The sequence below is a fragment of the Pundamilia nyererei genome, unplaced genomic scaffold (assembly GCF_000239375.1).
Source record: "Pundamilia nyererei isolate P.nyererei 1_Seehausen unplaced genomic scaffold, PunNye1.0 scaffold00179, whole genome shotgun sequence".
Taxonomy (NCBI): domain Eukaryota; kingdom Metazoa; phylum Chordata; class Actinopteri; order Cichliformes; family Cichlidae; genus Pundamilia; species Pundamilia nyererei.
This window is the reverse complement of record NW_005187580.1, coordinates 984,264-995,449: the sequence shown is the minus strand read 5'-3', so window position 1 is coordinate 995,449 and position 11,186 is coordinate 984,264. Positions and strand designations below refer to the sequence as shown.

General features: G+C 42.2%; 1 protein-coding gene across 1 annotated transcript in view; it reads right to left on the bottom strand.

Moving 5' to 3' along the window:
- Window positions 1-11,186, bottom strand: part of trip11 (thyroid hormone receptor interactor 11) — a 20,126-nt gene that overhangs the window by 7,291 nt on the left and 1,649 nt on the right. Inside the window, exons 2-16 of the mRNA XM_005746522.1 lie at window positions 9,270-9,346; window positions 8,264-8,374; window positions 7,647-7,949; window positions 7,459-7,527; window positions 7,212-7,377; window positions 6,708-7,034; window positions 6,478-6,515; window positions 5,791-5,889; window positions 5,350-5,550; window positions 1,991-5,029; window positions 1,715-1,855; window positions 1,208-1,401; window positions 626-789; window positions 341-444; window positions 48-147 (exon numbers count right to left, since the gene is read on the bottom strand). Of these exons, the coding sequence (XP_005746579.1) occupies window positions 48-147; window positions 341-444; window positions 626-789; window positions 1,208-1,401; window positions 1,715-1,855; window positions 1,991-5,029; window positions 5,350-5,550; window positions 5,791-5,889; window positions 6,478-6,515; window positions 6,708-7,034; window positions 7,212-7,377; window positions 7,459-7,527; window positions 7,647-7,949; window positions 8,264-8,374; window positions 9,270-9,346 (5,133 nt within the window). The remainder of the gene's footprint in view (window positions 1-47; window positions 148-340; window positions 445-625; window positions 790-1,207; window positions 1,402-1,714; window positions 1,856-1,990; window positions 5,030-5,349; window positions 5,551-5,790; window positions 5,890-6,477; window positions 6,516-6,707; window positions 7,035-7,211; window positions 7,378-7,458; window positions 7,528-7,646; window positions 7,950-8,263; window positions 8,375-9,269; window positions 9,347-11,186) is intronic.

The following is an 11,186-nucleotide window of genomic DNA, read 5'->3' as shown; positions in this document are numbered from 1 at the left end:
AAAGACATGTTTAAGTCAGTAGGTGAAAGTGCTTGGCTGAAGCTCACCTTGTTTTTTCAGCTCCTCAATTTGTTCCTCCTTCAGATCGAGCTGATCCGTGAGACGAGATGCTGAATCTAGAGCAGCGTTGGCTTCATCCAGGTTTATCTGACAGAGAAAGTTACAGCGTTACATAACGTTTGTCTTACTGATTTTTATTAAAGTGTGACATCCACCGTCTTCAAAAGATTATATGAAATTCTGATATCTACCAACTTAAAAAAAGAAGAAAAAAATAATTTGCGCTACTGATGCTAATCACAGATATGATTCTCTGACAGGTGATTGGTTGCTGGTTTACCTGGAGAGCAGAAGCTTGGTCCTCCAGTTTCAGAGCTTTTCTTTTCCACTCCTCTTTCTCCTTCTTGTGCTTCTCAAGTTCTGCCGAGTACATGGCTTTCTCTTCTGTCGGAGAAATGCAGATAAAAGTAGTACTAAAAGTAATCAAAAAAGGCATTGCCGGGTACACCAACTGTAAAGTGCTATGAGGAAAACACAGTTTTAAATATTCCAGGATAACAGGCACACTTATCCTGCTCGAGTCTGGTCTAAACAGCAAAGATCTCTTTGAAGCCCTCAAACTTGCCTTGTTGGAATTGCTCTAGCACCATCTGCAGGTTGGAGAGTGATACTGCATACTGGTTGACTTGTTCCTGAGAGGTTCTGAGTTGGACCAGCGCATCGTCTCTCTGCTTCACCACCCCAATTAACTGCTCCTGCAGAGACTCTACCTGCATGCTGGCCTGTTGGCTGGAAGAGAGAGGACGGGTAAGTAGAAACACAAAAAGAATGACACAAATAATTTTAAAACATTTTCATGCAAAATTATTTTAAGGTAAACAGCAATGTTGGATCCAAGTGAAAGTAACACAGTTTTATAATCAGTAAATAATTAGCTGTCAACTAGTGGTACAAACAACATTTTAGTTTGACAAAAAAATATTTGATCCTACCAGGTTTAAACATGTTATGTAAAAAGGTCAAGGGTGAGGAAAGCCTACTGTAGATGTGTTATTTCTATGCATTTCCGCTTCCTTGTCAATGAGAACAAAGTGCAATATACATAAAGAAAATACCTGAACTAATTACAGTAAATAACGAAGAGTTCCTGGTGATTTTATCAGTCTTTAATCAAACATTTTAAAACACACATTAGTTTTATGCTAACCTGGCACTCTCCACAGCACTTGAGGATGTCGTCAGTCTCTCATCCAGCAGAGCCACCTTCCTGCGCAGCTCTGTCTCTCTGTCCTCTGCAGCGAGGGCTTCTCTCGTGTATGAATCTTCAATCTCCAACAGGTGATTACGCAACCGCTCTAGCTCCAAGTTTAGGCGGTGCTCTTTGTCTCTCACATGTTGGAGCTGTAAACAATCAAACAAACAAAAACAAAAAAGATAGCTTCAGCAGAGTGCCATTTAACTTGAAGCAGCCATGTGTTATTATCAACAGACTAAGTATTTACTTGACTATACAGTTATAGGGTATATATATACAATGGTTGAGCGACATGATGAAGCAGAGATTCTATACTGCAATAGTCTGAGTATTTAATGAATGAAAACAGATCATGTATAATGATGCCTGATAATTAAACTTGGTAACCTGGAGGGTTCCATATGAAGTTACAATACCACAAGTAAAATTAAGGGCCATGGGTGAATATCGTTCTTTTACCTCAGACTGTAATGCCGCAGTCTCCATTTGCTTCTGCTTGAGTGCCATCATCACCTGATCCCTCTCCTGCTGAAATGCCACAGCTTTGTCCTGCATGGACTTCACTTCGTTCAGGAGCTGATTCAGCTCACCAGATTTACCCTACAAGAGAGCAATAAACAGTAAATCATAAACAAATTTTGAAAGAATAAATGACAAAGTATCCTGATGGATACATTTCATTACTAAAATGCGTCAGTATAAATTCAACTACCAAAAGAAAAAAAAGTTACTGACCTGCTCTTTGTCTTTGAGCAGTTTCTCCACAGTGGCAGCCTTCTCGCTCATCGCACTCAGTTCAAACTCCTTCTCTCGTAGCAGGAGGGAAACCTGCATGTTAGTTTCCTGCAGAGCTCTAAACTCTGACTCTTTCTCTCGAGAGCGTGCAGCAACCAGCTCATTCTCTTCCTTTAGCTTCTTCACGTCCATCTCAAGAATGAGCGCACGCTCTTTGAGGTTGGTCACCGCCTGCTTCAGAACCTCGTTGTCATTCTCACGGTTACGCAGTGCTTCACTTACTTGAGCTAGTTGGTCTCCTTTGCTTTTGATGAGCAAGTCTTTCTCCCTCACAGACCTCTGCAAGGCCTCTAGTCTCTCTCTGACCTGTCGAGCCTCCTCTGCCTGACTTCGCTGCTCGCTTTCTGAGGCAGACGCGGAGTTGGAGAGTCTGTGGTTGTTTTCTTGAAGAGTCCTGATCGTGTTTTCTTTCTCAGTCAACTGTGCTTTTAGTTGAACAACTTCTTGCTGCATCTTCTCATCTTTTACAGCAGAATCTGGCTGATGGCTTGGAGCATGAGTACTGAGAGAAGAGCCACTACACTGAGTGGCTGCGACTTCAGGTGTCTGTGTGACGCTGTCCAGTTTACCTAACAGGACATCCTTTGTGCTGCTGAGCTGGGTAATAGTTTGTTGAACCTGTGCGAGCTCCAGACTCAGACTTCCCAATCTCCTTTCCTTCTGCTCGTAATTCTGGACCAGTCGAGCGTAGTCCACTGAGAGCTTTGAGCTACAGTCACTGTCGGCAGAAACCTGACTCTGCAGTTTGATCAGCTCCTCGTGCAGCTGAGCCGACTCGTGCTGCATGTTCTTGACTGTTGTGATGACCTGCTGCTTCCACTCCTCCATCTTCTTCACCTGCTGCTTCAGTGTGTCCCGCTCCTGCAGTAGCTCCTCAAACTGGTTGCTGCTGACCCCTCCAGAGCCAGCACCGGGCTCTCCTCCTGAGGACTGCAGTACGGTCACCAGCGTTTGGCACTTCTGGGTCAAGGCATCGATCTCTATGTCCTTCTCCCTAATAATTCGAGACAGATTCTGGATGGTCTCCTTGAACATCTCCTGGCTTCCCGAGGGATCGCTCATGTTAGAGAGGCGCTGATTTTCCTGCTGAAGCTTCAACAGGGCTGCTTCCTTTCCTGCCATGATATCCATGAGGCGGTGATAGTCGGACCGAAGCTGGCTGTTCTCTCTGGTCTTCTCGTTAAGCACGGCAATCACTTGCTCTCTCTCCACAGCGTATGCCTGTAGCTGCTGCTGTAAGAACATGACATCCTGGCTGTGTCCGCCTCCCATGGAAACTCTGGCATGAAGTGCCTGAATTTCCAGGTCCTTCTGCATGATCATCTGTGAGAGTTTTCCCACTTCATCACGAGAAACCACCAGCTGATCCAGCTGCCTGGTCAGTGAGAGGTTCTTCTCATTAAGCTGGGTGATCTCAGTCTCTTTCTCCTTGATGCCCCTCACCAGTCTTTCTATATCTACCTTAGACAGGTCGTGTTTCTCATTGCCATTCTCCTGATTTAGGGTCTGAGTCTTTTCCTCCTGCAAGATGACCTCTCCCTGCACAGACGGAGAGTTGGCTCTGCTCTGACTCTCACTAAGCTGCTCTACATTTTGCTGGAGGCGGGTTATCTCTTCGTCTCTGGCCTGGATGAGTCTGTCATAGTTTAGCGTTGTCTGCTGATGGTGAGCACGGGCCTGTTCAATCTCGCTCTGCTGAGCCTGCAGAGACTGTTGAGAGAGAAGTAGAGAAGCTTGCTGTTCCTCAGTGGTTCTCCTCAGAGTCTGGACCTCCTCTTCCAGGGCATTACGGGAGGATTTGAGTTGGGTGATCTCCGTCTCCAGCTCTGTGATGATGTCCAGAGTCCTGGGCTCAGCCAGAGGTTGAGGTCTGCTCTGTTGATCCCTGAGGCGGTCAATCTCCTCTTTCAGATGGCTGTTCTCCTCCTTCATACCTCCCAGCTGCTTATCCTTTTCATCTAGCGACTGTTTGAGCGTTTCAACTTCCTTGGTGAAAACTGAAACCTTATTATCCAGCTCTGTCTGTAAATCTGCAGCATTTTGTTTTAAAGTGTCCATAAAGACATCTTTCTCTTGCAGCAAATCCGTCAGCTGCTGCTGCCCTGCAACTGTGATCGATAGCATCTCATTGGTGTCTCTGTGGTCAGCTGCCACCTGCTCCACATCTCTTTTCAGCTGAGCAATCTCCATGTCTTTCTCCTGGTTTAGTTTGATGGCACGTTCATGCTCAGTCTGCAAAGCAGAGGCGTCCATAGATCGAGCTCGAGTTAACTCCTCGATGGTCTGCTGGTACTGTTTTACCTGTTCTTTTAGTTTGTTCTCAGCCTGCGTCAATTCACCTTCGAGCTGGTATTTCTCCAGTTTTAAAGCTTCAATACGAGTATCCTTCTCCCTCACAACCCTGTTCAGAACACCCTGGCTTTCCTTCAGCTGCTTGGTTAGTTCTTCCACTTTACCTGAGGTCTGCTCATTCTCCGCCTTGAACCTCCTGTTCTCCACCTTCAACTCATAGTCTTCAGACATCACCTTCTCGTGGGAGCACCTCATCTCATCCAATTCTCTCCTGAGGTCTGACAACTCTCTCTCTTTCTCTGCTAGCGCCTCATTAGCACCCTGTGCCTCACTTGCTCTCTCCCCTCCTTCATAAAGTTTTGCTTTAGCAGCAGATAACAGCTCCTCTTTCTCCTGCAGGGTCTTCTTTAGCTCGGTGACCTCTCTGCGTGCATCCCGGCTCTGCTCCTGTGAGTGTCCCAGTTTGTCTTTTAGCTCTTTCACTGTCCGTTCCAACTGTTGTTTTCCCATATGCAGCTCGTTAAGGGTAAAAGCACTCTGGCTCATTTTCTCTTTTTGGGTCTCCAGCTCTTGCTCAAGTGCCCTTTTCTGGTCACTGGATGTGTTGAGCTCTGCAGTCATTCTTTTCAGCTCTGTCTCAGCCTCTTTCAGCTGTCCAGAGAGCTGCTCTTTCACTGAGATCATATGCTAAAGTAGAAAAACAAAAGTGTTAATGTTGTCTCTACTGTTGGGCTTTGTTGTGTCAAGTTGGACTGTATTTTAGTTTTTGTTTTGTTTTTTCAAAACGATGTTTTTTCAGGGTAAACCATACAGACTTCATATAACTGCTGAGGAAAAGGCTGAGTTGTTTATTGTGCGTTTTTCTAATCAAGTAAAAAATTTTAAAAGTCCAAAATGTGTCAAGAAATGACAATCTGAGATGCTAAAATGTGACACTTGATATCAAACTTCTCTAAATAAGTTGCTGAAATACAAATAAAGAGATAAAGCACCAAAGTCATGCAGACCTGTGTAGCTTCCTGGTTTTGTTGGTCTAGTTCCTCCAGTTCAGACATCAGCGTGTCCCGCTCCTCCTCAGTAGCTCTCAGGATCTTTTCTCTCCTCCCCAGTTCTGCCTTCAAATCATCCAATGACTCCAAATCAGACTCGGCTTCATTTCTGCTGACTAGTTGTTCTTCTGCCACTTTAAGTCCTTCTTGCAGATTAAGCTGTGGACAGAAAATCTGAAACTTACTTACAGAGGCTGAGTACCTTCCGCAACCCATTATTGGCAGGAACCAATCAACAAAACCACCTTTTGGTTTTCTTTGGTGACACTGTGTTGTCTAACTGAATACTGTTTTTCTTCTTACCACTAACTGACACAATTACACAGAAAAAATTCAAATAAATTAATGCGACAAGTTCACGGGTGACTAAAATAATATTTATGTACAATATAAACAAACCTTTTCTTGTTCTAAGTCTTCCTTTTCTTGTCTCAGTGCTCCAATAATGGTGTTCAGTTCTAAGATGTCTGCATGCTCGACTTCTTCCTTTGGTTCTGCCTAAAGTTAAAATAAGTCATTAAATTAATTGGAGAAGCCTATGAAGGTGACTCCAGCCATTAAAAGCAAAAACTGCACACCATTTAAATGTATCTGTTGTCCCCATTTAGGTCTTCGTCTTGTGCAACTCTTTTGAAGGTCGCCTTTCTTTGGTGTCACATTTGACATGCACTAGATCTTCCCTTTGTTTTTTAAAGGAATGGTACACAACCTCCTTAAATTTGGCAAGCCTGATCCTGTTTGCACTCCTGACCTGATGTGTTGATTTTGTGCTTAGACAATGCAAGCTTTCCACTTGAGACTGCTGTTTGATCTGAGTCACAGCTGGAAACGCAAATCTTATCATCGGTGATGATCTTCAACAAGAAAGCTGAATCAATGTGACTGAAGTCCATCACAAAGTGTTCAGGATTGAAAATCCAGTGTAAACAAAAAGCAGCATAAGCACATGAAACAGTGCAGCACATCACTAGATGACAAGATTAAAAGAGAGGTAGCCAAACTTGCACACAGATACAGTTTTTGCTTTTATAGCCAGAGTCACTCAGTTTATGCAAACATGTGCACATTGCTGATCTTCATGCTTACCTCCAGGTTTTTCAGTCTCTCTATTTCCTTTTCTGCAGCTAGAAAGTGGACATTTTAGTTAATATACAGATAAGCAATGGCTTAAAATGTGACGCCTATGATAATTTTCTGCATCTACATGTTCCTACAATAAAAAATAGAATTAGCAATAGCTGCAACATCAATAAAGAATGTTAATTAAGCAGATAAAACACCCATATGAATAAGCCATAATTTAACACAATGAATACCTTCCAAGCTATTTCTTAACATTTGGATCTCATGGTCTAGCTGGGCTTTTTGCAAAGCCTTCCCCTCCTGCTCTTGTACTCGTGTCTGGAGCTCGGCCACGGAAGCCTGCAGCCGCGTGTAGTTCTGCAGGAGCCCGGTATTCTCTTGCTGAGCATCATCCTTCTCAAGCTGTAGTGAGGCTTGTATCTTCTGTGCCTCCTCCAAATTGGCAGACAGTTCGGCTAGCTGCTTCTCACGCTGCTCCGCTGCTTCTTGCAGGGACTGTATGGTTTGATGGAGTTCATGCAGCTTGGAGGTGTCTGACACAGAGGTGGGCTGACCGCCACCTGGAGAAAATTATTAAGAGGACCAATTTAATTTGTGTGCGACACCAGAGTTGTGCGACAGATACAACTATTTTACACACTGTAAGAATTTAGGTCATAGCAGATCATTGTTGCAATAAACTCTCAAAACTCTCTAATGGCCCAAGCTTCCCACAGTTATTCCAAAAATGAGCTGACCACTCTGAATCTGTTCCTCCAGCTCCTCTATCCTCTCCTCGTACTCTGCCAGCTCCTGCCTGTGTCGCCGGGTGACATCTGCCAGCTTCTGTCGCTGGGCATCTTGCAGAGCTGCAAGTTCATGCTGGTGCTCATCCACCTCACGACTCATCTCATCTCGAAGCTCCTGAAATGAAAATCCCACAGCAGCAAAGTTAGAAAAATGCAATATCCATTTATACAAACAATAACAGACCATAACATTTACCTTAATAGTCCTTTGAAGCTTGAGAATCTCACTGTGGTTGTCATTACCAGCTCCTGTTGCTGTTGATGCCTGTTACAAAAAACAAACAAACAAAAAAAGTGTGTTCACGTGGTTATTTTAAAAAATATATTCAAAAGGTAAAACAAAACCATCTGTTCCATAGTCATTTAATTCTTCTGTAGTCTTACCTGAGACATTCGTCGCCAGTGTGCTACCTCCGACTCCAGACACATGACTTCTGTCGACAGCCTGTTGATCTCTTGCTGCGACCAGATCACGTCGCTGAGGTCCATTTCTTCACCATGGAAGCCATGGTGAGATCCTGGGTGACGTGACAGGAAAGAGGAAGCAGAAGAGGAGGTAGTGGACGATGACGTAGTGGTTACGGGCAACATCGCAGGGCCAGCTGAAGCAGACTGGGCTGATTGCTGCAGCTTCTGGACTTCTTCTTGAAGCCCACTCTGCCGAGCTTTCAGGTGACTGATCTCCACCTGAAGGGACAAAAATTACAAGACTTTCCCTAAAAGACTTCCAAATGAAACTGGGTTTGTCTTAGTCTAACAAAGCACAAATGCCAAGTTTGATTTAGGCTAGACATACATGTTTATTTAGAGCTAAAATTCCTTTCATAAGTAGCTTTCCATTGCAGATAAATTCCCAGTGTTATTGCCACATCTGCAAACAAGGTTCACATGTTGGTGCATACAAAACCTTTTAATAAATCTAAAACTGAAATAATGTGTCTTAACCACTTTTCAATCTTTTCTCACTTAAAGCCAACACTGTTAAATTCATATGTACATACATCTTTCTGCTGCAGGAGGGTCCTGTATTCTGCAGACTGACGCTTGATTTGGATCTCCGCTGCCTCCAGCTTCTCCTCAAGCTCTGCATGAAGCTTTCGCAATCTCTCATGCTGCAACAAAGACATATCAAGGAGTAAAGACTGAAATACAGAAACATTCAGAAAATTTGAATGTTTTTACAACTTTTACAGGGATCACAGTCAACTACAAGGCAGACATATTGGATCTCAGAGACACTAAAATACTGCATTTTCGCCAAAACTAAACCAACAATATTAACCCATTTCTGTCTATTTAAAACTTTTGTCTACTTTTTTCAGTCGCACTGAGCTCCAAGCTTATTTAATCCTTCCAGAGACTTAAATCTGTTTGTGACCATAAAAAGCACATCACAGAGTACATGGCCTTATGCTTTTATAGGGTTAAATACTGGCCACAAAACAGATGGGAACAGCTGTAGCTTTGAGCAACTGTTACTCAAAAAGGAAGATCTAATGTAGCACATTTGCCCAGGGCTATATTTAGCCACAGATTACAATGCATTTGGAAGAGTAGTGAAAGCAGCAGGATAGTGTGTGAGGGACTCAAAGTCAACTATAGCTTGAGTCATGGTAAGACAGAAGCATACAAACAATGTTTTTCACTAATGTGTTTTTAATAGTTTTGTGGGAGCTCAATGTCACAGAGGAAAAGCAATATGAAGCCTAGAGACAGTGCATGCTACTAGGTCAAATTCACTGTTGGCTTATTTATCTTAATTGGCAGGAAGACAAAATACAGAATGCTGCTACTTTTATTCATTAAGGAAGGACCTATTGCCATCTTTAAAACATAGTTCGATAGTACTGATAAAGTTCAACTATGATTATGGAAGTTTGATGACTTGGGGTATGAGCAAAACAGACAAACCAAACAACAAACCCACAGTTAATGATATTAGTTTCACATTTCCTGCTATGACAGTGGCCAGAAAGGTTTATAGTATTGCAGAGTAAAAAGACTAACCTCAGATTTCTGAGCACCAAAAGCAGACTCGACTTCAGCCAACTTGGAATTGGAAACCTGCAGTTCTGTGGCAGCATCTGTAGTTGCATGTGGGGGAAAAAAACATTTTAAAAAAGTAGCAGTTCCAAAATTATTCATGACTCAATGTAAAAAAATCACGCAGCACATGATTTAAATCTGTTGCATCATTTTAATGATACAACTACAATAAACACAGTAAAAACACACTTGTGCATTACTTTTCTTTGTATTGAGAGGGGCTTTTCTGCTTTATTCATCATGGTATATGTAGCACATTTAAGTGATTCTAACTGGAGCCTAACCTTGCTCACGTGATAAACAAACATGCTTGGCTGAGCAGGCTGAACATTCCTCGCCATCTTGTCTGAGTTATGTGATCTAACAGCTGAAGGAATCTCAGCCAACACATAACATTCACACCAAGCCTCAGTTAAAGATCCAGCAATAAAAGTTTACTTAAAAGTCCCTCCTGCAGTGATAACAATTCACACTTCTTGTTTCTGTCCGGAGCTGTGAGTTGGATATCTGTGGCCAAAGTTCTCTTTCTGTCAGTGTTTTATCATTCATCACTGTTTGTTTTAGTAAGATGACACTTCAGGGTTTAAGTGGGTAAGGTTGATGGGGCTCTTCTAATCCAATCTCTACAATAACTGCATTTTAGTACTATGCCCAAAACTGGCGACTCAGCAATCAGTATTTTCATATTATGCAGTAGTGTAAAAAAATAAATTAAAAAAAAATCAGACTCTTTGCTCCCTTTTTCATATCTAGCGACTGATGAGTTCAAAACAACACTGACAGGAAAATTGTTAAACACCGACTACAGTTTAAGTCTTGGTGTAAACAACAAAGCAATTTAGTGAAGTGATGAGTTCAAAAACTAGATATGAACACCCAAATATGAGCAATTCCGGAAATCAAACAACGCCTCTCTATCAGTGTTGACGATATGCTGCTAAACCTCAGCTGACAATGAAAAACAGGGCCCATGTTTGCTTAAGTTTGCACCTAAATGAACTCAGAGTTGGAGCTTTTACTTCGCAGATAGCCTCAGAGGTGAATCGAGTCGCATATTTGGTAACATGCATTTGAAAAAAAATTAATAAATAAAAAAAATTCCAGTTGATAAAATCAAAGGCTGATGGGGAATTGATGTGTTTCAACATACAAGAATGTGTCTACATGGAATATAAATAACCAGTGGTAAAGCTGAATAATCCAGTAGTGTAACAGGAAAATAACATAATGCATAAGAGGGAAAAATCCACTTTAGGATTCTAAAACAAAGAGCTGAATCTACTTTACAGTTAGTTCTTGAATACTGAAGATAATCTGACCATGTTCTGATAGCAGATTATGCTGCACAATAGCCATCAGTCGAATCAGGCAACAGTCAGTTTGAAACGAGACACCTTTGTAACTGCACCACACCAAAATCACTGGTACAGACTTTTGTGTTACAACAAGTAAACTGCTGTGTTTCTCCGACCCATGTGTCCATATTCAGCTGCTCTCACCTGGAATTTATCTGTCGGTTTATAACTGAATTATTATTTTTAAAATTCAGATATTACTGACTTTAATGTACCATTGAGAAAATTTTGAGTGTAATAAACACAAAAGGAAAATTTTATTTTTTCAGGAACTAGGAGTTCTTTCAGTCAACACATGTCTGTCAGAAGCTCAACCTTAAATATAGTGCTGTGGTGGTGTGGAAATGCAAGTATGCAAGTATGCTCTAAAACCTACACTGTAAGTCACAGCGGCTGTTTCAGCCCTTCAACAATTTGGAAACTTTTAGTTCACTGCTAATGGATATAAAACTCAAACACTGTTATCATACTAGCTGTCCCACTCATTCAGTGCCAAACAGAGGAGCTCCTTTTAAGATCAAAA